Source organism: Prionailurus bengalensis, chromosome D1, assembly GCF_016509475.1.
Source record: "Prionailurus bengalensis isolate Pbe53 chromosome D1, Fcat_Pben_1.1_paternal_pri, whole genome shotgun sequence".
NCBI lineage: Eukaryota > Metazoa > Chordata > Mammalia > Carnivora > Felidae > Prionailurus > Prionailurus bengalensis.
Window position 1 is genome coordinate 70,951,727 of NC_057346.1, and position 27,595 is coordinate 70,979,321.

A 27,595-nucleotide genomic window follows, 5' to 3' on the forward strand; every position below is an offset into this window, starting at 1 on the left:
GAAGCTTAGGGTTCCTGCCCTCAAGGAGCTCCCAATCTAGAGGGGGAAGACCGAATGATGACAGGGTGACGTCGATCATAGGGCACAGCTTCAGAGAGTATGGAGAGACACCACAGGCACTGGCCTCGGTCAGGGAGATCCCAAAAGGCTCCAGGATGAGGTGACTCATGACCTGAAGCTTGAAAGAGGAGTAGACCAACACTCGTCAAACTCGAGGTGCACCCGGAGCACCTCGAGGGGTCGTTAAACTAGAATGCTGGGTCCTACCCCCAGAGTCTCTGATTAAGTAAATCTGGGGTGGGGCTCAAGAATCCGCATTTCTAACAAGTTACCAGGGGACCGCACGGTGCAAACCACTGCAGAAGAGCTTTCCCAGCAGACGCAAGGGCACATGGGACCTGCAACTAGGCTGGTCTGGCCGGGGCACAGGGCGGCGGATGGGGTGGGCGGCAGGAGGCTGGAGAGGAGGGCGACACAGGGCCTCGCTGGGCTGCTGACACCCAAGCCGGGGCTCAGACCAGGCTCTTCCCCCACTCCTGTAACAGAACATAGACTGGCATCAGGCTATAATGGGTAGTCCATTCAGGAAGGCCTCTCTCCACTTCCCCCCTCTCTTTTCTGATCTCTTTACGACCCTACCCTGCTTCTCTCAAGTGCCAGCCGCTGGACTAAGCACCATATGCAAGTTCTCTCATTAAACACAGTAACCCTTTGGAGTAGACATATGGAGATCCCCAGTTTACAGACGGGGACGCTGAGGCACAGAATGCTTTGGTAATTGGCCCCCAGGACCCGCAGCTCAAAGAGGTGACGCCAGACACACACCCAGGCTTCCGTTCCTCTCTGTGCGTGGCTTGACCCCATCTAGCCTGCCAGAGCCCAACGGGTCCAGTTCCACGAGGCCTAACCAGGTCTGGAGTCATTACTTTTGGGGACAGGTGAGGGGAGCCAGAAGCAGCTGGCCTCCACAGAGGGACACGGGGACTCCCCAGCAGCTGAGGTGCACCAGCTGCCAGCTGAACTGAACAGACACGTTGGTCCCCAGCCAAGGATTCCCCACAATTAGCAGCCTGGGGGTGTAGAGTCAGGCAGAGCTGCCTTTAAACCTCAGCCCCTACCAGCTGTGTCTCTTTAAAGGTCCATTAACCTTTATACCTTTCCACGCTTGCTTTCTTCTCTACAAAATGGGACAACTCGAACCCCACGGGATTGTCACGGGGGTGGGGAAATAAAATAACCCGGGTCTGCCACCCGGTGTGTGCTGAGTGCATCTAACTCTTCCTTCCCCAGCTCCCCAACCCCCGCCCCAGGGGGCCACCACCATTGTCCTCGCCCAGCCCTGGCCACGGCTGAGACCTCTTCTTAGCCACTTGAGGAGACAGAGGTTGAAGAATAATAGCCTCTTGTGGCTTGGGGGTTGACAGACAACCCATCTCCCCGGCTATATAGCCAGGTCCTTGCTCACCAACCGGAGGATGTGGCCACGGGCGAGTTCCGGTACCAGGGCAGGGCCGTGCTGTCAGCAGCCCCGTGAGGACAACAGAGGCAGCAAGCTGGGGAGACGCTCCCCCACCTGTGACGGCACAATGTTGATCGCAGAGTGAAAACGGGGCAGGGAGAAGGAATTTGAAATTGATGATGAGAAGAGCGCTGATTCGAACTAATATTGCCTTGGGTCGTGGTCTTGTCTGCCATTTTTAACCTGGTGATTTTGGGCAAGTTGCATAACATAAGCCGGTGAGCCTCAGTTTCCTCATGCATAAATTGGAATCAGTCATTCTTCCCTCAGGTCTGTTCTGAGGATTGAGTGAGGATGTCCAAAAAAAGAAAGAAAGAGAGGCTTGGGGCATTGGTAAGCACTGATTTGTAAAGTCCATCCCAACACAGCTAGGCACACAATGGAACCGGTAAGCAAAGGGTTAATGGAACTGCCCTCAGCTGCAACTTTTCAGCCAAACGTCTTTCATTTGCCTTTAAACTGCCCTGATTCTGCTCCTGGGAGGAGGTGGGGCTGAGTTTTATCCTGTCTCCTCCTTTTGCTGCCGGTGGAGGGGCTTGCTGGGGACTCCATGTCTCTCAGTGATGGTCTTTGCTGAGTATCGGGCAGACGAACTTGGGTTTGGCTACAGATTTGGTGAGCCAGGCAGGAGCTCTGCACCCGTGGTTTGTCGGCCCCGAGCTGCTAACAGGATTCTGGTGACTGGTCCAAGCAGTTGCCTAGGCTCTTTGTCGAGGGGCTCGACCTCAAGACCCCACTCCGACTGGGCACCATCGGCCTTCGGCACCTAAATTAACCTGCAGCAAGAAAATGGCTTTGGGTTTGGTTTAGACAGCGGTCTCTTGGTGAGTAGTGCATACTCCATGGCATGGGAGCCTGCTTATTTCTTCCTCCCTCTGGTTTGGCTTTCTTAGATTTTTTTCCTCTCACTCGGCTGCCTCCAAACACAGGATTTGGGTTCTCTTCGTCTCCCTTTCTTTTTTTTAATTTGTTTTTTTTTACGTTTATTTATTTTTGAGACAGAGACAGAGCATGAACGGGGGAGGGTCAGAGAGAGAGGGAGACACAGAATCCGAAACAGGCTCCAGGCTCCGAGCTGTCAGCACAGAGCCCGATGCGGGGCTCGAACTCACGGACTGCGAGATCATGACCTGAGCCGAAGTCGGTCGCCCAACCGACTGAGCCACCCAGGTGCCCCTCCTTTTCTTAAGAGAAGGCAGACTAGCCAATTGTTTGGTTCAGTCAGTGAAGCTCTGAATTTTAGGGAGGAACTAGAAACTAGGAAGCCATTTGGTTCTGTGGGTGAAGCCTCAACTTTTGCGGAGGAACCAGTGCCCATGGAGGCACTCTGGGCTTCATTAGGCTTGCTGCAGCTTGTGATATCTTCGAATAAAACCAGCCGTGTTCTAATTGGAAAATGGGAAGTCCCTGCTTGATCCCCACATGCAGCCCTTTGGGCTCTGTTCTCCAAAATAGGACAATGTTCTTTTGTAACACTGGCCACAATAGTCCTTCGACTCTTGAGAAAAATGACCAATTAATGAATCCATAAATTATACCACCTTGCAATTAGATTTGTGTTGTAAAAAGGGGTAGAGACTTGGAAATTGGGCCTTTAAGATTTTTTCTGCATCTTGTTTGTGTATTTGTATGTGTCCATGTGTGTGAGCTATTTGCTCTCCATCTGCATGGTGTTGCTAAAGTTAATTTGTAAAAGAGTTCTGGTTAGTTAAAAAGCAAACGCTTGTTCGAATTGGACATTCTAAAACTCAAAGACAAACTAACCCAAATGATTTTCACATGATCTTGGAAAATATTGAGTAGTAAAGCTAATTTAAGGTTGCTGGTTTAATTAAAATGGACACATGCTTAGAATTAAAAGTACTATAATATAAAACTTTTATTCTGCTTGCGTTTATTGAAAGTCACATAAGTTCCTGTTATCTCCATTGCAAAATTTGTCAAAAAAGGGGAAGAAACTTAAAAAAAAAAAAAAAAAAAAAAAAAAAACCTTAGAACTTTTTGTAATGCCTGATGAAGTCTTAAGCACCAAGCCTGGAGAAGACCGGCAGGTAGACTTTACCAGGAGCCAAAAACAACAGGTAATTTTCAATATTTGCTCATATTTATAGATCCCTTGGCAAGCCGGGTTGAAGCTCTTTCCCCTGCCATTCAGTGAAGTCCTCAGAAGTTGTCCAAACACTTTTAAGTAGGGGAAAGTAGGTGATGTGCATTGAGGGCACTTGTTGGGATGAGCACTGGGTGTTGTATGGAAGCCAATTTGACAATAAAGTATACTTAAAAAAAAACCACACACTTTTAAGCAAAAACATTCCTAGGTTTGGATTGCCACTAACCATTCAGAGCGACAGTGGAGCAGTGTTTGCATCACAAGCCAGACAAACCGTGCCCAATGCCTTGGGTGTCCAGTGGAAATTACACACTTCCTGGAGACCCCAACCAGCTAGAAAAACCAAGGGAAAAAAAAAAAAAAAACCTTTGGCAAAGATCTGCCAAGAAACTAACTTGGGGAAGAAGCCTTGCTGGTTGTTCTTGGCAAAGATCTGCCAAGAAACTAACTTAACTTGGGGAAGAAGCCTTGCTGGTTCTTCTGCTTTAGGTACGAGTGGCCCCTAGACATGGGCTTGAGTTAATAAGCCCTTATGAAATGGTATATGGAAGACTGTTGTTACACCCTTCTCATAACTTAGGAGTTCCTCACATTAGGGAATTGGATACTTTCAGGGAGGTCCAGCAGGTAAGGTAAGTTCACTTCCAGCAGGTTGACGTGCCCCACAGACGTGCCCTTGCACCGACTGTATCCTGGAGACTTGGTATCACTAAAGACCTGAAGAGTGAGCACCCAGAGGGCCAGCTCCAACTTCAGTGAGGCTCACTCTTCAGGGACACTGAGGGGAGTCAAGCCGTGGATTCCTCACATTCAACATACGAGAATCCGCAGGTTCCCTACAGCCTGTCAGCAAGGAGGACCTCAAAAAAAGCACTGCTTGGGGCAGTGAGCCTCTGGAAGACCCCTCCTATTCAGGAGAGCTGGCCTGAAGACCTCAATACATGCAACAAGCTTGGTTAAAACACCTCTCCCCAAAGGTCCTAGATAAAATGTACAAACACTAATAACCAAACTACAGAATCTTGGTAATGCAGGGGCACCTGGGTGACTTGGTTGGTTAAGTGTCGAACTTCAGCTCAGGCTTGTGGGTTAGAGCCCCGCATCGGGCTGTGTGCTGACAGCTCAGAGCCTGGAGCCTGCTTCAGATTCTGTTTCCCTCACACGCTCTCAAAAATAACTCTTAGTAATGCAGAATGTTGGGTTTCAGCCTGGGACTGAAGAGTATCTCTAAGTGAGTGCAGGAAGTTTCTATTCCCCAACTCTAATCTGTGCCCCATCTCAGCAGGAAGTAACTAGAATGGTCATCGTCCCAATTCCCTCAAGAATGAGGAATGATCAAAAGAGGGTAGGGATTGAAACCGGTAACCAGAGAGATAATGTGGCTGATCGAAGCTGCAGACTAGTAAGTGCAGCTGTGACTCTTTACCCAGAACTTTTTCATTTGCCTTCCAATTTCCCCGACTCTCCTCCTTAGGAGCGGATTTGAGGCTTGCCCTCGCGTCTCTGCCTTTGGCTGCCTCTCAAATCAACTCTTTCCTTGCTGCATCCTTGGTGACTCAGTGATCATCTTTGCTGGGAATCAGCCAGACAAACTTGGGTTCAGTTACAATAACACAAAGTATTTGTTCGTTTACTCAGAAACAGTGAGCATCTACTCTGTGCCAGGCACTGTTGTAGACACTGGAAATCAAGCCATAAATAAGACAGACAAAAGCCCTGCTTTCCTGGGGCTCACCCTCCAGTGAGAGTTGACAGTCAATCAACAGCTGAACAATAAGAAACATCTACAAAAACAGTTTAAGTGCCTTGAACACATTAAAACTGGATACGATGGTAGCATATGATTCTCTCCACATGTGGCCAGTGGAAGGGCTCAGGATAGCAACGGGTGTAAAACAGGAGTGGCCACAGGCAGAGATCAGTGGAAGACCAAGAATCCTTGGTCCTTCTGTCCTCTCCTCCTTCAGCTCTGGTCAGGCCCGATGTCCCTCAGAGTGTGTACCCCCCAGGCCCCCTAACGTAAGGTATTTGGTTTCCAGGAGAGCGGCACCCTCGGCTGAATTTTCGGTGGACAGGACACGCCACTTGATGTCCTTCCTGACCATGATGGGCCCCAGCCCCGACTGGAACGTGGGCCTGTCTGCAGAGGATCTGTGTACCAAGGAGTGCGGCTGGGTCCAGAAGGTGGTACAAGACCTGATCCCCTGGGACGCCGGCACCGACAGTGGGGTGACCTATGAGGTGGGTATATGCCTGTGGTGGTGAGGGACAAAGCTTTCTGGGTGGTTTCTCTTCCCCCAGCCTTGTGCTGGGGGTCCCGGACACAAATGTGGTAAAGGAATCCACAGTCTGGAAAGGGAGGCCGGCATAGTTTCACCCTCACATACCATATACAGTATGACCCACACAGCTGGCCAGGAGGCCATGGAGAGGGAATCTGCTAAAAAGCAGTTCATAGGTAAGCAAGGGAACAGCAGGAAATGGGCATGGAAGCAAAAAGCAAGAGACGGGGGTGAGAATAGGGAACAACAGAAGCTGATGTATGTGAGGCTGGGCCAGATCCTGGAGGTTTCCAGACACCTAGGTTAAGGACTTTGGATTCTCTCCTGATTTAATATTTTTCATTGCATTGAAATCCAAAGCCATTGGAAAACCAGTGGAAGGGCAGTATGTCGGAAAACCCCAGTTTGTGGGCCAAACTGGGACTACCACCTGACTTGTAAATAAGGTTTTCAAACCCCACCGCCCGCATTCAATTACATGTTGTAGGGAGCTGCTCTCTCCCTACAAAAGCTGAGTCGAGTAGTTGCAGCCGACACAGTGGGACCCACAAAACCTAAAATATTTACCATCTGACCCTCTCTAGACTAGTTTGCCAATGCCTGGTCCATCAGGAAGAGCTCTGGATTCAGGCCAGCCTGGTTCAGCTGTTTCCTAGTTGGGATGAGCTCTCTGAAACTTTGTCTTCATCAGGACGTAATCCTGAGTACCTGGGAGAATCTGAAAATCGAGGTCTACCGATTTTTTTTTGCACGATACACGGCGTGAGTAGAATTACATTAACACCAGAGGCAGTTAGAGCTGTTGTGAAATCCCTAACAATTAGGTTTTTGTTCTGATCATATTACAATCAAGTTGCTTTTGTGGCTTTTAAACACTCTGTTTCCCACACTCTCTCTCTCTGTTCTCTTCCCCGCTGACAGTCACCCAACAAGCCCACAATTCCCCAGGAGAAAATCCGGCCCCTGACCAGCCTGGACCATCCTCAGAGTCCTTTTTACGATCCAGAGGGCGGGTCTATCACTCAAGTAGCCAGAGTTGTCATCGAGAGAATCGCCCGGAAGGTACTGGGGCTAGAGCTCACCCTGCCACAGACCCTTCCCACCAGGAGCGCGAGCCGACTGTACCCCTATCTGCTCAGGAATCATGGGGTCCCTGGCGTATTCCAAAACACAGGACTCCTGGACTGCCTGAGGTTTCTAAGCATGCAAATTATTCGTAAGATCTAAATGAGCAAAATCAACATTACAGTGGGGTTCTGCGCTCCACTGAATGATTTGGTCCAGACACATAAGTATCCTAGTGAGTTCCATAACTGATTACTGACGTCTGCCATGGGTCAGGGACTGGGAAGCTGTGGCTTTCTTGCCATTTCGCTTTCAGTGTGATTGTAAATCTTGGCTCGGAACTCCACCGTGGCCTGGGATTCGCACGCAGGGTGGGCATCCGATTTTACCTCCTCCCTCGTCTGACCCCAACACGTGTCACTGTTTGATGGGAGCCCTCCAAGAAAACTTCCTTTTGCAGGGGGAACAATGCAATATTGTACCTGATAACGTCGATGATATTGTCGCGGATCTGGCTCCAGAAGAGAAAGATGAAGGTATGTAAGTTTTCTTGGTTGCAGGTAGCAATATAACCTGGCAATACCTTCTGAGAAATCAGTTTGCGAACAGGTTTTCAGAGCTGCAAAAATAGTGTGTCCTTTGACTTGGCAGTCCCTTCTTTGAGGACTCCTTCCTGGAAGATAAGCCAAAATGAGGCCAGGACTCACAGAAGATGTGTTCACCAGTATCGGGCCTTTGCATGGGCGTCCTGGGACCCCCGGCACTCCCCACTTTGATGGTCATTCTGGCCTGTGAGGCAGCGTGGACACGTCCACTTCCCCGGCAAGGAAAGGGACGCCTAGATCCTACGGTCAGGAGGGAGCGGCGGCCCATGCCTTCAGCCCCTTCTCTCATGGGATCTGGAGCCACACCACTTGGGCTTTTTTCTGTGGCCTTGGGCAGGACGCTTCCATGCTACCTCACTGTCCTCACCTGTAGAATGGGGATAATAACAGAACCTGCCTCGCTGAGTGTTGCTGTGAGAACCAAATGGGACAAAACATGTACGGTTCTTAAACGATGCTGGTGTGTAACAAGTGCTGGGCAAACATTGGCTGCCCTCATCGTGACACCTGTGTATGGGGTCGTTGAGAAGATTAAACAGCAACACCCACACACACCCACACACACACACACACACACACACACACACACACAAAGACTGTGCTTCCCCAATTGCCTGTGATCTGCCTGTACACCCGCAGAAACCGTGTCTGCCAGGAGTGAGGGGCCAGAAATGAGAGACCCTCATGTGTTGAGGGGAAGGGCTAGTAGGACTCTTCCCTGTCACTTAGATACTCCTGGAATGATTAAAATATCGCCTTTAAAGGCAAGTGAATAGCTCCTTCCACCCCAAGAGCGCCCAGGTTTGCTGAGGCAGGGCAGGCAACACAGATTTTCTTATCCCCAAAGGAGCTTGCGTGGGGATAGGGCCGGCTCCGGTGTCCACAGGCTCCCAAGGAAAACCTGTCCCACGCTCTTTCCAGATGACACCCCCGAAACCTGCATCTACTCCAACTGGTCCCCGTGGTCCGCCTGCAGCTCCTCCACCTGTGACAAAGGCAAGAGGATGCGGCAGCGCATGCTAAAGGCGCAGCTGGACCTCAGCGTCCCCTGCCCAGACACCCAGGACTTCCAGCCCTGCATGGGCCCCGGCTGCAGTGACGAAGGTGAGGCTACAGCCCAGGTGAGCGAGGAGCTGGCAGAGGCTTGTTCTGTGTTGTGGCGAGGGGCGCCTGCGTGGCTCGGTCAGCTAAGCATCTGACTTTGGTTCAGGTCATGAACTCATGGCTTATAGGTTAGAGCCCCGCATGGGACTCTGTGCTGACAGCTCAGAGCCTGGAGCCTGCTTTGGATTCTGTGTCTCCCTCTCTCTCCGCCCCTCTCTTGCTCGCATTCTGCCCCTCCCTCTCTCTCTCTCTCTCTCAAAAACCAACATTAAAAATATTTAAAGAAAAAAAGAAACAGGTGAGCAGGTTGGCCAACACTGAATCTCAATCCATCGCCCTAGTGGGACATGACCATCGTGGGCCTTCGTGTTCTATTCACACCCGAGTTGGAGCACCTCCTTCCTTCGTCAGGACCTCGGGGCTGATTGCAAGGATCCTGTCTAGCTCTCTGCTACTGCTCAAAAATCAGGCCTGAGCTGTGAACTTGCATGGCCTCTGTCATGATGGCACAGGCTTCAGAATGGCACTGAGCTGATTGCTGTGCAAAGGGCAGCTGCCTACTTTCCAGGGTACAGCTGTTCTCTCCACCTGGACAGGTCTAGTCTCTGTACCATGAGCTTAACTGTCTCACAGGTGCAATGAGGCAACAGGAAGAGATATAGAAGTTGGGCTGGTTTATGGCAGGAAGAAAACCACTTCCAAGCTGAGTATAATTGAAGAAAGCTTATCCCACTGTGGGTCATTCTCCCTCTGGTTCTTGCTGGGGACAGTAATACGTCTCCTGGCTGCACTCCCACGGTGATTTATTGCCATTTGTGCCTTTGATAAGGCACTTCAGAGGGGAGTGAACCCCCCCCACTTCCATATATTCTAGATATTAATCCCTTATCAGATAGGATTTGCAAATATTTTCTCTCATTCCATAAGTTACCGGTTCACTGTTGACCGTGCCCTTTTGCACAAATTCTAAAGTTTCATGAAATCTGGGTTTGTTTTTTCCCTTTGGTTGCCCGTGCCTTTGGTATCCTATCCAAGAAATCATTGATAAATTAAGTGTCCTGAAGGTTTTGCCCTAGGTTTTCTCTTATAAGTTTATGGGTCATTGATCCATTTCAAGTTAATTTTTATATACGATATTAGGTAAAAGTCTCCATTCTTTTAAATGGGGGTATCCACCTTTCCCAGCACCACCTATTGAAAAGCCTGTCCTCTCTATTGAGTGGTCTTGGAACCCTTTTCAGATTATTTGCCATTTGCGTGAGACTTTATTTCTAGGCTCTCTATTCCAGTCCATTGATCTGTAGGTCTGTCTGTATGCCAGCACCACACAGCTTTGATTCCTGTAACTTTGTAGTTAAATTTTAAAATCGGGAAGTGTGAATCTTCCAACTTTGTTCTTTTTCAAGGTTGTTTTGATTATTCAGGGGTCCTTGAGATTCCCTATGGAGTGTAGGCTAGATTTTACTATTTCTGCAATTGTTCCTGCTTTTTGTGCCTGGTGCGTGTACATGCAGCCCAGAAAGCTACCCCACTCAACGCCAGATCAAGTTCTCTTGTGCTCACATCCGGTTGCCTTCCGCACTTGATTATTCAGGGTGTGGTTAGAACAGGAAGGAAGGAGAGACCCCTTTGGATGTTCCAAAGGAATTAGACTGCATGAATATACATCTTATTGCAGCGAGTGCATCTTCGTTTCTTCCTAATCCTCTGGGCCAGCCCTTTAGTCCACGCCTTATCATCTCCCCACTCCCACCCATCTTCCAGGGCCCCACTAGAGGGATCTTCTACAAAGATCTGATCATTTCACTCCCCAGCTAAAAGATCTGTGGCTCCTTATGGCCCATGTGCAAACTCCTCAGCTTAATTTACAGGGCAAATAGTCCTGCAGCGACCCCGGGTGCAAGGCCAGGGCAAAATGAGCACTCTGACACAAATCCACACCACATGAGTTACACTGCAACACAAAAGACACACGGTCAGTACAAGCACCTGGGGACAGCCATTTGGGGGTTATTGGAAGAGTTGAGCCTCAAGTCCAAGCTCTACCTGTCAGGTACACAGTGGGTGGTGGCCAAATTCTGCCTTCCTGGGGTAATGTCTTGCCAGGTCCTGGAAAGCCTGAGGTGGGACTTGTCAAGCCTGGTGCCCCTAACTATTACTGTACCAGCCTAACCATTATTACACTGGAACATCGTGTTCTTTGTACGGGCTTCCTTTGGTTAGCCTTGTCCCTGGGCCTAATGTGTGGGTCCCAGGAGAGAAACCTACAGTGTCCCCCCGGCACTGTCCAGAGATTAAATCACCATGTGTAGGCATCACACCTGGCAAGCGACAGCCACATTCATGTGCAGGCTGGACTCACAGTTCTTCTAACTTCATCTCCCAATACCATGTACATAAACACTCCGTACAGGGGTGTTGGCATAAGCTATCCGTTCACCTTAAAAGCAAATCTCCTTTACCCAACAAAAGTATACTCAGGTGTGCCCTCTTGTGTGAAATCTTCCCCTAAACTCCAAGGAGTGGGTTTTTCCCCTCTGTGTTACCTTTGCTGTCATATTTTCAGTACCTGGAATTATTGTGCCCAGCTCTTAGAAGAGAACAAGATCCGTATCTTACGTTATCTTGTTAACCTCAGAGCATACCACTAGGCATTCAAAGCATTCAGTAAGTCTTCATTGATATGGATAAACGGATGACATCATTTCCTTTCTCTTTTTTTTAAAGAACTAAGACACACACGTGTGCGTGCACACACACACACACACACACACTCCTATGTTTCCACCAAGGGTAGTCCCCACCCCTATTTGGAAACAGGACTACCAAGCCATGCTGCGGGCTTTATCCTCCCCCTGCTCCCCACCTCCAGTGTCCCCTACGTGATCATGGCCTTTGCTAACCCCTAGGGATAGAAGCAAAGCCATATATAGCCCAAGATGTCAACACAAAAGAATGGTTCTACTGCCTTCACCACTCTTCCTCTGTCCCCTGGCACACAGACATTCCCTCCCCACACTACCATTTGTTCTCCATTAGCAGCTGGGGTAGTCTCTTGGTTGCCAGCCTCAACAGAGGCAATGAGAGGTCTGTGGTCACTTAGTGTAATCTGGGTACAAATCCACCCTGTGCTTGTCTTCAGGTCCCTATATCCAAAAGCCAGTCGCAATCTTTACCCTCCGGAACAAAATTCTCATCAGTTTTTCTAGACAGGGAACTGGCAGCTTTAGAGAAGAACTATAAAATCTCAGGTTCCTCTGAGCAACAGAGCTTACATTGTATCTCAGAATATATATAACACCTTTCCAGCACTGTCCAGTAGAAGTTTGTGATGGGAAAGTTCTGTATCTGTATTATCCAAAATGGCAGCCACTAATCATACGTGGCTACTGGTTACTTCAAATGTAGTTAAGTGACAGAGGGAAGTGAATTTTTAATTTTATTTAATGGTCTTAGATATAGGATACACCCTAGACCATGCAGATATAAAATCTAAGATAAATTATTGTATAAAATAAAACATTCTTGTACCCATCCAAGCAGCTTTCAACTGGATTGTCCTGAAATAAGGAGCAATCCATGCACCTGGAAAACGGGCATGTCCTTTTAGAGAACAATTCCTGGTTTCAAAGATTTATACCTTTTAAGTTCCCCTCCATCCCCAACTGCCTGACTCTCCTTGAATGCCACCCAGTTGTTTTAATTCCAGGATATTTAACATACAGTGTTATGTTAGTATCAGATGTACAACAATTCCATACATTACTCCAAACTCATCTGAAGTGTACTCTTAATCCCTGTTACCTAGTTCACCCATCCCCCACGCCCAGAACAGTTTCTGTATAGTTGAGACAAACCAAAAAAGACTTTTAATGCCCCTTGCTTTATTTCTGAAATTCCGCAAGTAAAATCCTACAGGATTTGTCTTTCTCTGACTTATTTTGCTTAGCATTATGCTCTCTAGCTCCATCCATGTTGCAAATGGCAAGATTTCATTCTGTGTTATGGCTGAATAATACTCTATTGTATACATATACCATTTCCTTTATCATCAAGCGATGAACACTTGCGTTGCTTGCATAATTTGGCTATTGTAAACAATGCTGCAATAAACACAGGAGTGCATATATCCTTTCAAGTTAATATTTTTGTATTTGGGGATAAATACCCAATAGTGTAGCATTGGATCATAGGACAGTTCAATTTTTAACTTTTTGAGGAATTTCCAGTGTCTTTCCACAGTGGCTACTCTAGTTTGCATTCCCACCAACAGTGCACGAGGGTTCCTTTTTTTCCACATCCTCCCCAACACCTGTTGTTGCTTTTATCTTAGCCATTCTGATGGGTGTGAGGTAGTAGCTCATTGTAGTTTTCATTTACATTTCCCTGATGAGTGATGTTGGGCATCTTTTCATATGTCTGTTGTCCCTCTGTGTGTCATCTTTGGGGAAATGTCTGTTTGTCTCCTGCCCATTTTTAAATTGGATTATTTGGTTTTTGGGTGTTGAGTTTTATAAGTTCTTTATATATTTTAGATACCAGCCCTTTATCAGAGAGGTCATTTGCAAATATCCTCTCCCATTCTGTAGGTTGCCTTTTAGCTTTGATTGTTTCCTTTGCTGTGCAGAAGCTTTTACTTTGATGTGGTCCTAATAGTTTATTTTTGCTCTCATTTCTCTTGCCTCGCGGGACTTAACTAGAAAAATGTTGCTACGGCCCATGTCAGAGGAATTACTGCCTGTGCTCTCTTCCAGGATTTTTATGGTTTCAGGTCTCACATTTAGGTCTTAAGCCATTTTATTTTTATGTACGGTGCAAGAAAGTGGTCCAGTTTCATTCTTTTGCATGTAGCTCTCCAGCGTTCCCATCACCATTGGTTGAAGAGACCATCTTTTTCCCCATTCAAAACCGTGCACTGGCACAAAAACAGACCTTGTAGATCAGCGGAACAGGACAGAAAGCCCAGAAACAAACTCGTGATTATATGGTCAGTTAATCTTTGACAAAAGAGGCAAGAATACACAATGGGGGAAAGACAGCCAGTTCCTTCTCGATTCCTGCCCTGGAGAGCTGGGCACGCGGGCTGCAGCGGCGCCTGCTCGTGTGTTGCAGACGGCTCCACCTGCACCATGTCCGAGTGGATCACCTGGTCGCCCTGCAGCATCTCCTGTGGCATGGGCATGCGGTCCCGGGAGAGGTATGTGAAGCAGTTCCCTGAGGACGGCTCTGTGTGCACGCTGCCCACTGAGGAGACGGAGAAGTGCACGGTCAATGAGGAGTGCTGTGAGTAGGGGTGCCCAGCCGGCAGGGGCTAGGGGAGGAGAGGGGGTGCTCCCAAGGCGGCAGCCGTGACCCCAACAGGGCTGGCCTCCCAGCTCCCAGCAGCTGCCTGATGACCGAGTGGGGCGAGTGGGATGACTGCAGCGCCACCTGCGGGATGGGCATGAAGAAGCGGCATCGCATGGTCAAGATGAGCCCGGCGGACGGCTCCGCGTGCAAGGCCGAGACCTCCCAGGCAGAGAAGTGCATGATGCCCGAGTGTCGTGAGTGGCCGTGGGGCAGGGGATGGGGGCGGTGTGCCGGACCACAGAACCCCTGCCGCTACCACCAGCAAGGCTGGAGGCTGGGCGCGTGCTGGGAGAACATACGGCCCACTGTCCTTGCAAGAGCCATCAAGCGGGGCTTCCCTTGAGGGACATTCTGAGTGAGGCTGGGATGGCAAACTGGCGACCTCTGGAAAGCACTCGTCAGCAGCTGTGTTTTATAGGACCCCAGAGTATCCTGGTGGGAGGCGGGTGATATTGTAATACATTCAGGCAGGACGTCCACCCCTCAGGTCATAGGCCCCCACTCTTGTTCTGCTCTGGACATGCCTGGCCCCATAAAGCATTACAACCCCAGCTCTACCCACAAATGCACACAGACCCACACATTAGTACACATGTGCACACATGCACACGAGTAGCGGTCACCCTAGGGATTTTAGCAACAAAGTGTCCAAAAATGTACTGCATGGTCTTGGGGGGAGTGTGGAGTGTTGCAGGCGGGGACTTGTGTATTCCTATTGCTGAGCTACATCAGCAGGGGAGATGCAGGAGAGTGACAGAAGGGCAGGAAGGGCAGTAGTCTGCCGAGCCACTTCTTGCTCCACGGGGTCACTTGGGTCACCTGAAGGCCGTCAGTCCATGGCACTCGACTCCAGGGGCCAGAGTGGGGAACAGAGGGTAGGGGACACAGGGAAATCAAAGAAAGTAAAGGGAGCCTGTTCTCAGTGGCAAACCTGGCTCTTGGCCTAGACACCATCCCCTGCTTGCTGTCCCCGTGGTCCGAGTGGAGTGACTGCAGCGTGACCTGCGGGAAGGGCATGCGGACCCGCCAGCGGATGCTCAAGTCTCTGGCGGAACTCGGGGACTGTAACGAGGAGCTGGAGCAGGTGGAGAAGTGCATGCTGCCCGAATGCCGTAAGTCCTGCAGCCCAGCCGCCTGCTGGGGACAAAGAGCACAGGCTTTGGGTCTCCATGTTAGCACAGATCTTTAACCTTCAGTCTCCTCACTAGCAAGAGGGGGTCCTGCTACCAGCTACACGACACCCAAACTGCACGTTGCTATGAAGTCTAAAGAGGAGACGGAGATGGGAAACGCATAGCACAGGCTCCTTGTCAAGGAGCCTCATTATGTGGCTCTTGGCCTCCCCACCTCCACAACTCTCTGATCCATGGGCTTTCCAACCTTTTTACTTCTATTCCTTTTCCCTGTGACCATTTGCCCACGACTAGAGGGTGGACGTGAAGTCAGTAACTTCTGTACTTTTGCAGCCTTGCTAAGACCAGCAACGAAAAGCTCAATGCCCACCCCCGCCTCTTCCAAAACCTCTTTGATCACCTGCATTTCTCGGGTACTGATCTCCACGGAGAGGGAGGGAGCCCATTTTTCTGGCTAATCTTCCAAGAGAGCTTCTCTTTTAGGAAGTAGAAAGTCAGACAGGCTTGCTAGGATGGATTTTTTTGGCTTCCTCTGAGAGGAAGGTCCCAGCTTTGTCCCTTACACAGATGACCGCCCCCTGCTCGACTGTAAAATAGCAAGAAACATTTCCTAGGTTCCTCTGAGGATTAAACCACATAACTGGTACAAAGTGCCAAACACTAGACCTGGCAGGTGTGTTACACTCAGTGTTACATATTACAGTTCCCGAGCTGTTTTAGCTACATGTGGTCATGTGTGGAGATGACCCAGACCATCAAACTGAGGCTGAGGCTTTGAATAACTAAGGTTGACCCTGTGTTCAACCCATCTCACCAAGAGTGGGGGCTCCAGAACCTCTGACTGAGACACCCACTGAAACGTATATTCACAGGATTCACTGAATGGAGAACAACGCTTCCTGTGCACCAGGAACTGAGCTGGGAAGATTTCATTTAGTCTTCACAACTAATGAGAAAAATACCATTATCCTCATTTTACACACAAGCTGCCTGAGCTCACAGGGAGAAAGGCCAAAAATTACTGACCCAGATGAGTTCTTCCTAGATCTACATTCTGCAGACCCAGTGAGGAGTCCAGAACTCTTTGCCTCCTTCGGTCACATTCTCAGACCGTTGCGTTATTTTCCCTCTACTTTGTGAGGTGTTGGCTTAATAAGAATTTGCTGGATCCTATACCCTGATAGGCCATTAAGACCCCCCACTTGTCCCCACCACTCTTCTCTAATGAATTTTGTTTCTGGCTCCTGCGATTTTTGCACAAACTGCCATCTATAGGACCCGGGGAGATGTTGAACGAGAAGCTACCAGAGTCTTACTGCAAAAGTCACAGTGGCCTTGGGTATTGGTCCACAGGGGTCAGCTCTGAAAAATACCCAGTCCTTGGGACTGTGGAAGATGGCTGTATGCCACTTAGGGCTGATTTGACAATACTCTAGCTGCTCACAGGGAAGGGTGAGAGACTCTGAACATATCTTCCAAATTCCTCGAGTCATTTGGGCACAGAAGGTGGGTTATGACCTGGGCACCAACCCTGTGGGCTGAAGTCAATCTGCGTGTAGGAACCTCCCAGTGTCTTCTGTAAAATGGGAAAACAGCACCTTCTCTGCATCTCTCCGACTTGTGTGGAGGTGTTCAGAGGAAAACGCAAGTGGCCATATGCTGTTTCAGACATGAGATCCACTCCTGCCCATCTGTGTCTTGCCAGCCATTGACTGTGAGCTCACCGAGTGGTCTCAGTGGTCGGAATGTAACAAGTCCTGTGGGAAAGGCCACATGATTCGAACCCGGATGATCCAAATGGAGCCACAGTTTGGAGGTGCACCCTGCCCAGAGACCGTGCAACGAAAAAAATGCCGTATCCGGAAATGCCTGAGAAATCCATCCATCCAGAAGCTGCGCTGGAGAGAGGCCCGAGAGAGCCGGCGGAATGAGCAACTGAGGGAAGAGTCTGGCGGCGAGCAGTTCCCAGGTACTGCTCCTAAGCCTGAGGCTGGAGTTCGGGGAAATGTCAAAGCAGGGGAAGTGGGTCTTGAAAATTGATAGGGGTTTGCGAGTTGGAGAAGGCATCCCCAGCAGCAGGGACAGGGCTCACCACGGCACAGAAATGCCACAGAGCAGGAGATGGTCAATAAATAGGGGGCAGATGGAGCAGAGTACAAGGGGAGAGGCAGGAAACCAGCCTGGAGACGTGGGGACCAGACCACAAGCCTGCTGAGGTTTTGAGACTTGATCCTGTGAGAAGTTCTAAGCAGGAGTGACTTAACACACCTGTGTTGAGGTGGCAAAAACAGAGGCCCAGAGGCCACTTCTGTTTGTAGCCCAGGAAAAAGAGTGTGTCCCCTACTCTGGCACTAAAAAAACAATAAAAACCTGGGGCTTCACTGTTGAATAAGCTGGTCCACAAGCAAAGACTACAATGTCATTATTTCATACTTTTGCCAGTGACAGATTCATGGTTCAGCCCTTGGTACAGACTGATTGATGGTGTTTGGATTCTCTGGAGTGGGTGAGGAAGGTGTCATGTTTGAAGGTTAATAGGTACACTGTGTTGCTATTTTAAAAGGCACAGCTCAATTTACCCCACATTCTCTTCCCTAAGGCCTTTCACCCTGACAGGACAGAGAAATACAGATCTGAAGAGCCACCTGATCGTTCACTGTCCGTTAAGGAGAGGTGTGCACATCAAAGTGCTATCTGTTGGGACAGGGTAGTCAGCCAGTCAAGAAATGGTGATTAAGCCCAACTATGTGCCAGGCAGACACTGTGCCATGGCCTTCTCCTCCATAAAACTTAGCATAGTAAACATGCCTGGTTGTACAAGAGTAATGTGGAGGATCTTGAAAACATTTTTTGAAAAGATCTCCTCTAACCTCTGAGTCAGGTTAAGTTTTAAGGCAAGCATGTTTATCTGTGTAGGGAAATTAATCACACTTGAATGTATTTAAGAGACCACGTACCTGGGGAGCAAAGCATTAGGATAAAGTGGTTTAATTGCTCGAGTGCTAACTGCCATCACCAAGCCACCCCGAAACTACTAGGATTCTGCAGGTCCGTGGCAGGAGCTGGCTCAGCTAGGTGGGTCTTCTGAGGTCTTGCTGAGACTCCTGTAGCTCCTGACAACTGGAGGCTCGGCTGGGGCTAGAAGGTCTAGACCGGCCTCACCTGCACTTCTGGGGCCTCAGAAAGACTGGCTGGACTCTATCGCCATACGTTCTCTCCGGCAGTCTAGCCAGGCTTGCTGACATGGTGGGGGCGGGGGGTTTCCTACCAGCTTTTTCCAGCCTGTTTGCTCATGTCCCATTGGCCAAAGCAAGTCAAACAGACAAGCCCAGATTCCAGAGGTGGCAATGTGGACTCTGCCCCTTGATGGGAAATGCTGCAACAGCATTTATGGACACATAGGAGTTGACAGTCTCTAATAAGGGCCCTAACCATTATTAAACTCAACCCATCATTCCATACAAGAGCAGGGAAGCCCAGACAACTCCGTTTCATAGCTGTGGCCTGGAGTTCAGCATTCAGTTTGGTCCCCCCATTTCTGCTGGCCTAACCTGACCTCCTGCTTCCAGGCTGCAGGATGCGCCCGTGGACAGCCTGGTCGGAATGCACCAAACTGTGCGGTGGTGGGATCCAGGAACGCTACATGACTGTCAAGAAGAGGTTCAAAAGCTCCCAGTTTACCAGCTGCAAGGACAAGAAGGAGATCAGAGCGTGCAATGTTCACCCTTGTTAACAAGGGTGTAAGTTTTCCGGGGCTGCACCCTGGCTTGCACAGTCATCGATGGCTGGAGTGTGTGTTTGCTTGTTGTTTAAGGCAATTTAAATTGTATACATTAGTTTTCATTTCTGCAGTGTGGTTCGCCCACCAGTCTTGTTGATGCCAGGGACTTCCTTTCTGTCTGCTTCTTGGTATGCAGAGGCTGCGTGGGGCTCCCTCATCCCCAGATGGCCCTCCTCCAGCACAGAAGTGAGTAGTGTCAGCTACCTGTACTGGATGGACATGTGTCCCTCTGGAGCACCCACCTGGGCAGCCGATACAAGCCTGGCCCCCTCCACAGGGAGCGGTAGCCAAGTGTGGAAGGGATTCCGTGCCTCGGCCCCAGGGTGCAGTGGGGAGGAAACAGTCCTGCTCACACGGAGAGCGCAGATTCCCCTCACTCTTGTCTTTGGCCTGCTTGCTCTTGTAGGAACCTCGTTTGCCCATCTCTTTTCATTTAGTGGAATTTAGGGTCCCTTGTTGAGTCTCCTCCGTCATCAACAGTTATTGGGGAACAAAGAGCTGGTAGATGTGAAGTGCATTGATGTAGAGTGGCTTTTCTTTCAGAAATGTATCTCCCCTCCTAATATTGGTTCCTGATACCCCAGAGAAAAGAAACTTTGGCTGCTTTATTGGAATTTAAGGTTGCCACTTCTTACACCTGAGGTAAAAGGTACTAAGTCTAGAAAGTACCTTTCCCTAGCTTTTTTTTGGGGGGGGGGGGGAGGGCACAATTCTCCTAAGGACGCCAGCCTTATAAACCTTCTGACATTACATCCTTACTAGGACCCAGGCAGCAAAACTGGCCTCTCTAGAGGAGTCCCAAACCTACGCTTTTAAAATCTTGACACGCATCTAGATTTTAAGTTTTCAAACCAGTTCTACCAAAACAACTTTTAGTTATACATCAGCTGCCTGCATCCCACCAAGCCCCTGCTTCAACAAAAAATACTATCTTTGTACGTTAAAAGGTGTTTTTTTTCTTTTTTAGTCCTAAAGTTTTATATGTAGAAAGAAAAAGTGTTTCAGAGACCAAGAAAGAAAGCTAGGGAGAAAGGTATTATTACAGAATCAGGCTGGGTAAGAATATCTGGTGGGAAGCCAAATTCACCTCAGCTTTCCACAGTGGGGCTCTGGGCCCTCCATCACCTGCATAGGAAAGGCCACGGTTTTCCATCCCCTTCCAAGCACTCATACGCACCAAATTCAGGGATTCTGACTACCAGGAATTCGTGTAAAAGGACATTTTACTGAGCTGAGTCTAGCAGCAGTTTTTACTTATTCATTTATTGTTAAAACTGTTTCATTTCTGTTGCAGGTTTTCATTATGCTTAATCCAAATATGTATCCCGGATGAGATGCATACGTGGTTTTGAATACACTACTTTAAGAATTTGCATTAAACCCATCAGGATGTCTCCAAACACAACATACATATGATATAGCCCTGAATCTGTATTTTCTTTAACATCAAAGACCGTTCAATAAAAAAAACTCATTTGGGTCTGTCTGTGTTTTTAAACTAAGTGTTCAGGAGGTTGGGACTTCTTGCAGTTATCTGCCTGAATCATATGCCCCAAAAGACAGGGTTTCTGGTCCCTCATTCAAGAGGGGCCATTATTACCAACCAACACAGCCCTGAGTCTTCTGGAACTTTCAGTTTCCAATATTATTTTTGTGATCCTTAAATGGACTGCTTTCTCACCTCACAAAGGAGTGTCACATAAGGAAATAAGAGGTTTCATTTGGACAAAAAGTCTTGATACAGAACCCGCCTGCTTGTGCATTCCTCTCAGCCACCTAGAGGCAGATATCCGCCCCATGAAAATCAAAGGTCAAGTCAGTGATTCCTAAGTAAGGACAAGCCACCCTAGTGTCCCATGTTCTTATCAGGTCTCTATTGGATACATTTTTAATATTAATTTTGGAGACTTAAAACCAAGTAACTGGATAAGGGCTGAGAATGGGTAACATGCGCCTTGTTATGTGTTATTTCTTTGGGTTGCAAGGGGGAATTTATAAGAAGCATCAAATCTCTTTCTTACCAAAGTCTTGGGTTAGGTAGTTTATAGTTTTTCTGGCTAAGCAGTCATTTTGGAAATAAAGACTTTACTATAAAAATGAAATTGTTTCAACTTCCACTTGGGATAATAAACAGATGAGACACCCAGTAAAAACCGCCATATAAAGAGGAGCTATAATTGTTGTATATATTTACATCCACATTTTAAGATGACAATAAATTCAGAGATCTATTCCCCAACCAGACCATGGATCACTCACCTGAAACCTTCCTTGCTGATGCATTAATTGAAGGAAGTCTGTCGTAGCTAAAGAGAAAAAGCCTGCACTTTTTCAGACCCAGAACTGAAAAAAATTAAAGATTTTGTACTATGTGTGTAATTTAAACTTTGTGTATTAAACATGTTTTAGGCTCACTCCAAAGTCTGTATACTTCTTCTGGGAAGTGAGAGTACATGACACATTCTCACAGAACTACAATTCTCCAGAAACTGAGTCCAGGTCAAGTCCATGACTAAAAGGTCCATACACAACAAATATCTAATGCTGTGACCTAACAGCCCACATATTTCAGGCAACAGTTTCAAGGGGCTAAATATTATAGTGTCCCAGGACTGTATGCTTAGTCCCTTCTTCCCCAAAGAAAAGGACACTATTGTCCAAACAAGAGTAAACATAAATGTTCAATCCCTAATTACCACATGGAATGATTCGTTTTGTTCTTCATGTTGCCCAAAAGTAGGGAGGATGAGTGAAATAAATTAGTCCCTTTCGAAAATGAGTGAAATGCTGTGACAAACTATAAATAGCGGCTGGATGCTAATGAGCATGAAGATAATTCTTCCTTTTGAATCCTTTGAAATCTGTGAGTAAAAGATCTGTACTAAAATGTCAAATTTAAATAACGGCGTCCCTGCTGTAGACCCCTTTGCTTCAAGAGGTTTTAGGCACTCTGTGGGCCAGCACTGGGAAGCTGTGTTTAAAACACTGGTGTGGTCCTGAGTTGCTGAGAGAGCTGGGGCCAGGAATGTCACCTTTTCTGGCTCAGGCTTTGACAGCAGCAGGCTTCCGTGAAAGGACTCCTCTGCCCCACCTCCCGAGTTCAGCCAATTCTCACCTTGGGAGCGAGTCTGATGGCATCCAACGGAGGAGTCGCTGGATGCCAGCCTCCCCCCACCAGTCCCTCATATCTTCGTAAACCAGCAAAGGCCCATGTTGTGCAGAAGCTGGCCTGAGCTGCGTTTCTGTCATTTATAACTGAAAATGTCCTGACAAATAAAATACACATGCAATACTTTTAACCCAGCTCTCCTCAGACCAAAATGCAATTTCAGATTTTTCTCTTAACATTTACAATGCTGAACATAAGATAGCATTCATTAACATTTTCTCATATTGCTCTAAGTGCTTCATGAAATTCAGAATGTGTTCTTAACCACTTCCTGGCTTTAGAACTGGTAAAGTTCTCATATTTTAGCAGTTCTCATATTTAAGTTAACCGTTCTTGTATTTTAGCTTATGTGTTTGAACGGTTTTCCTTTACTCCAAATAATTTGAAGTATTAGCAGAAGGGAAAAGGACAAACAGCTTATTCAAGACTATGGACTCCTTTACAACACTTGGGGTTTTATCAAAGTAGGGTCTGTATTTTCTTCTGTAAAAAAGGAGAGTCTGTATTTTAGAGGCAAGCAACCCTACTGCGTGATCTTTCCCTGGAACCCCTGGCCCATCTGGGAAGGCTGGAGCACTGGTGGAAAACACCTGGATCCGCTCCCTTACGCAGTGTGCTAGCACAGCCTGAGAGCTTCCACCACCTGTTACCGTCCTACGATGATACAAAAATTGAAAGCAGATGTTCAGAAACGTTTCCAGTGATTGCCAGTATAGCCAAGAGGATGATGACTTTTCTAAGTAGCTGATTTCTTTAAGTTACATTTAGCAAGGCTATCATTCCACAGCAGCGGAGAGGAGTTAATTCTTCAAACTGGCCATTCACCTCAGCCGGTCGGAGAAGCAAGCACAGAATCACGCCATGCTCGCTGCCCCATCAGAAAGGGATACTGGCCCGCAAGGTGTCAGCCTCTAGATCTCTCCAGAGCCTAAGTGTCCACATGGCAATTCGTACTTACAGACTTGTACACCTACCTACCTATGATTAGGTACCAGGACCTGGCTCTTCCTGCTCCTCTAACATCCTATCAAGGAAGAGAACAGCCCCATCACCCTCTGATTTTGCCACAGAACTTCCCAGAATGGTAGCCCACACGTCTTCCACTTCCTTGCACTCCAATCACACCACGACCACTATAATCTGGTTCCTGCCAGATGACGGACACAAAACCTTCCAAGTTACCAGCAAGCATCTACGCAACCACACTGCCTCTTACCCTTCTGCACCTCCCCCCCTCCGCCACCACCCCAGTCTTTTACAGCCCTCCGCTCTGGCCACCCCTTTGGCTTCTTTGACAATAATCTCCTGGTTCTCTCCAGTTTCTGACTGCTTCTCTTGGGTTTTTGCTGCCTTTTAAGCTTTTATCCCCAAGTGTTCGTTTTCCCCCTGGAAGTTTTACCTTTGGATCTTCTCTGAAACTCTACTTCCATCCACTCCCGCCTGTTCACACATCAACTCAAAACAGATAAATTCCAAATCTGCACTTGCAGTCCTAGCCTCTTTCTGCAGCTCCAATCCCCATTCCCAAATGCCTCCGGGACTAACCCCTGTACATAACCGCCACAATCACCATACATTTCTATCACCAGAGGGTTGCCCGTGTGTCCTCTTCATTGATCAAATGGTTTTTCTGCAAATGCCAGGCAAGGGGGGTAAAGCTGTGTATGTGGCACACATGGTTCTTTCTGCCCTCTCGGAGCCTGTGACACCCAAGTGCAGATGAGACAAGACAGACAAAATACTCACAGATGCCTCCGTGTCACTAAGTAAATACAGGGCAATGTGGTCAAAGAGAGCTCTCTGAGCAGGTGGCATCTAAATTAAAAGCAAAAGAATGAAACAGCTAATTGGAACAGTCAAGTGAATCAACGGTCTGGGAAATACTAGCATCCTATAGAGTGTAAAAAAGCAAATCAGCCTGAATGTGAGAAGCAAGGAGATGACAGATCCTGCAAGGGGCTGTCTCTGTGCACTATGGTAAGGAATTTGGATACTGGTCCAAGTGCATTGAGGTGATGACAGATTTTAAGCAGCAGTGGAACATTTAATTTATGGCCTGTATTTACAGAACAGCTTTGTGGGGGCAAAATGCAAATAAAAAGACTACTTCAAAGGCCATTGCAATAACATGGATGGCAGAACAAATTGGAAAGAGACAGATTTCATGACTCCAATTACCTCTTACCTGACCACTCTTCCCTAAACCTGCACTTCTCCATCATTCATATTCCCACCCGATCCAGCCACTCCCTGTTCAGAATCCTTGGCAGTTCCCCCATTACCTACAGAAGGGCCATCCTATTTAAAGCTCTCCACAACCCAAGCCCAGTCTACTTTATCATTATTTTTCCCCACTGCACTTCAAATCCTTTTAGATTAAGGTTCCAATCCCAGAATACTCCCTGCATTCTGCCAAAATGTGTCTTTGCCTAGGCTTTTCCCCAGCCTTTCCACCACCTCACTCCTCTCCTCTCCTCCCCATCTCAAATCCCACCAATCCATCAAGCTCTGGCTAAAGCACCACTTCTAACTAAGAGGCTCCCTCAGATTTTGCAGAAAGAACATATACCATCTGCTGGACCGGACAGCTTTGTGCACACTTATTCTGCCTATACTGCAGCCCTGGCATTTGTTTTCTCACTCATAATCCTTCTCCACTAGATACCAAATAGTTTGTAGGAAGGAAAAGCTCCACATGTATCTATTTCCCCCAGAACAGCTAATGAGCCTTGCACAAAGACATTTGTTCAAATTAAAATACCTTGTTTCTAAAAAGCTCCTTGAAGCTTTCCATGCAGTTACTGGTTAAATACTCTTAAGTGGTCAAGAGGTATTGAAAGTAACCACTTTATCATCTCCTCCTATTATCTTCCAGTTATCTGCTTAATGGGATCTTTATGTACGGGAATGGGAAAAGAAATAAAATTAAGATTAGTGGTGATGAAAAGTCAGAAGAGGAACAAGCTAGACCTGAAGTATATACAACCTCATTATAGCAAATTTTTTAAGTCAAATGATAGGGGCCCCAGGGCGCCTCAGTCGGTTGAGCGTCCAACTCTTAATTTCAGTTCAGGTCATGATCTCACAGTCCTAAGATCGAGCACCACTGTCAGGCTCTGCACAAAGCGTGGAACCTGCTTGGGATTCTTTCTCTCCTCCTCTCTCCTCCCTCCCTCTCACTGTCTCTCTGAAAATAAACATTTTTTTTTTAAGTCAAATGCTAAAGGAACCAATTTATATTACAAAACTTTGAGGCCCCAAATTTAGAGGAATCATCAATGTAAGATGTATGCCAACAGGGCATAATGTCCAATCCTGAAATACTGTAAATCCCTAAACAAATGTAGAGACAAAATTAAATTCATGATTATCAATTCAGGAAATCCTGTTTGAAAGAATTTTCACATATATAGAGAGAAGAGGTTCTAAAGTTGGGAATGTAACCTCAAATGACAAATGTGCTATAGAGCAAGATTGGCAAAACGTGGCCCACAGATCAAATCCAATCTGCCATCTGTTTTTGTACAGAATGGTTTTTACAATTTTAAATGAATTTTAATTCAAAAGACGATTAATATTTCATGACATGAAAATGATATGAAATATAAATTTCAGTGTCCCCACATAAAGTTTTATTGGAACACAGCCACATTCATTTGTTCACAGATTGTTTATGGCTGCCTTGGTGCTACAATGGCAGACATGAGTAGCTGGGACAGAGACCATATGGCCCACAAAACCTAAGATGATATTTATATTAACTGTATGGCCTGTTACAAAACAAGTCTGCCAATCCTCCAGCTATAGAATAAAAAAATGGTCCCACAGGCAAAGACTTCTTCATGCCATGAGACTGGCCATTCTTTGTGAAAAAAGATTTGAAATTAGATTTCAAGACCTACAAGGCACCTCTGACTGTATGATGGATATTAAATGGGAGAGACTCTGGCTTCTGATAGAGAAGTAGCAGTAGCCAGATTTACCCTCCTACCGTAGACAATCAAAAAACTGGAGTTAATATGTGAAATACCTGTTTTCAGCCATTCTACACCAGGCAGCACAGGACTACCATCTCTGATGGTGGAGAATCAAAAAGGTAAGCCTTAAGATTGCCCTGACTTTCTGCCTAGAGGCACATTCCAGATTCTAGAGGGGATGGGGGATTCTAGGCAGGACATAATTGTTTTCCTAAGCTGAAAAGACACTGGGGATCGATCTGTCCCAGACACCAGGAGCTTGAGGCAGGTGAAAGTTGCAGGACAAAGTTCTGGAGGGGAGGCAGCTACACAGAAAAAAGAACTCCAAAAATATGCCCGGGGTCACCAAGTCTCTGCTTGATACTAAGATATGCATGTACAGGATGAAACTCCAGGAGCTATAGACAGTATGGTTCCCCAGAGCTCACAAAGGCTGGGAACTTTTCAGTTTCCATTAGCCGAATCAGAGAGTCATCACTGCTTACGCAGGGCATTCAGTAGAGACACCAAAAGGGCCACACCTTAGTAGTAGAGCTAAACCATCCTGGGGGAAAAAAAAGATACTTGAGACTATATAAAATGTAAAAGACCTGAAAGGATTAAACTGAACTACAAGTAAATTAATTACCAGGGGAAAAAAAAATCTTTAAATGAAGACAAGATCTAGGCACCCAACAACATAAAATACACAATGTCTAGCATCCAATCAAAACTTACTAGATGTGCAAATAAATAAATAAATAAATAAATAAATAAAAAAAAAGGCAGAAGAATGTGACCCATAACTAGAGAAAATTTTGTCAGTCAATAGAAACAGATCCAAAAATTATACAGATAAATGAGTTCCACAGACAAGGACTTTAAAAGAGCCATAAAAACCATGTTCAAATATTCAAAGCAGCCTTTCTCAATTCTCACAAGGATGGTACACAGCTAGAACCACTCCAGATGCACTGAAGAGAAGTTAATTCATTGCACACCACAGACAGGCATTAGGCTCAATTCTCTGGAAACTCAGTTGAGAGGGGCTGGATAAGAGAAATACATGAGCATAATGAGAGAAATGGATGATGTAAAAAAGAACCAAATAGAACCTCTACAGGAAAGAGAAAAGAAAACACAAGGTCTAAAATAAAAAATTCATTCAATGTGATTAATAGCAGATTAAATAACTGGGGAAGAAAACATTAGGGAACCTGAAGGTGTAGCAATAAAAAGTATTCAAAGTAAAGCACAGAGAGGGGAAAAAAACTCAACTGATATAAATTTAACCTTCAAACTGTGTTGCTACAAATCATCTATTCAGAATAAAATGTTCTCCATTAAATCTGCCTATTATGTAGATAATCTCTTGTTATCTGAGGTTACCTGTGATAACTTTACATTTTTCCCAAGGCGCCTGGGTGGTTCAGTCAGTTAAGTGTCCAACTCTTATTGATTTCAGTTCAGATCATGATCTCACAGTTGTGAGACTGAGCCCCTCATGGGGCTCTGTGCCGAC

At 47.0% G+C, this 27,595-nt stretch overlaps 1 protein-coding gene across 2 annotated transcripts in view; it reads left to right on the forward strand.

Moving 5' to 3' along the window:
- SPON1 (spondin 1) overlaps positions 1 to 20,430 on the forward strand; it is a 262,782-nt gene extending 242,352 nt beyond the window's left edge. The window contains exons 8-17 of one of the 2 annotated variants that reach the window (XR_006297419.1): positions 5,669 to 5,870; positions 6,833 to 6,973; positions 7,437 to 7,512; positions 8,503 to 8,685; positions 13,798 to 13,968; positions 14,061 to 14,228; positions 14,982 to 15,146; positions 16,873 to 17,136; positions 18,737 to 19,134; positions 20,243 to 20,430. Coding sequence is in view for 1 of the 2 variants with exons in the window: in XM_043580725.1 (XP_043436660.1) it covers positions 5,669 to 5,870; positions 6,833 to 6,973; positions 7,437 to 7,512; positions 8,503 to 8,685; positions 13,798 to 13,968; positions 14,061 to 14,228; positions 14,982 to 15,146; positions 16,873 to 17,136; positions 18,737 to 18,900 (1,534 nt within the window). In the remaining variant the exon portion in view is untranslated. Of the gene's footprint in view, positions 1 to 5,668; positions 5,871 to 6,832; positions 6,974 to 7,436; positions 7,513 to 8,502; positions 8,686 to 13,797; positions 13,969 to 14,060; positions 14,229 to 14,981; positions 15,147 to 16,872; positions 17,137 to 18,736 lie in introns of both variants that reach the window. The other variant, XM_043580725.1, reaches the window with a different exon arrangement.
- Positions 20,431 to 27,595: the final 7,165 nt, after the last annotated feature.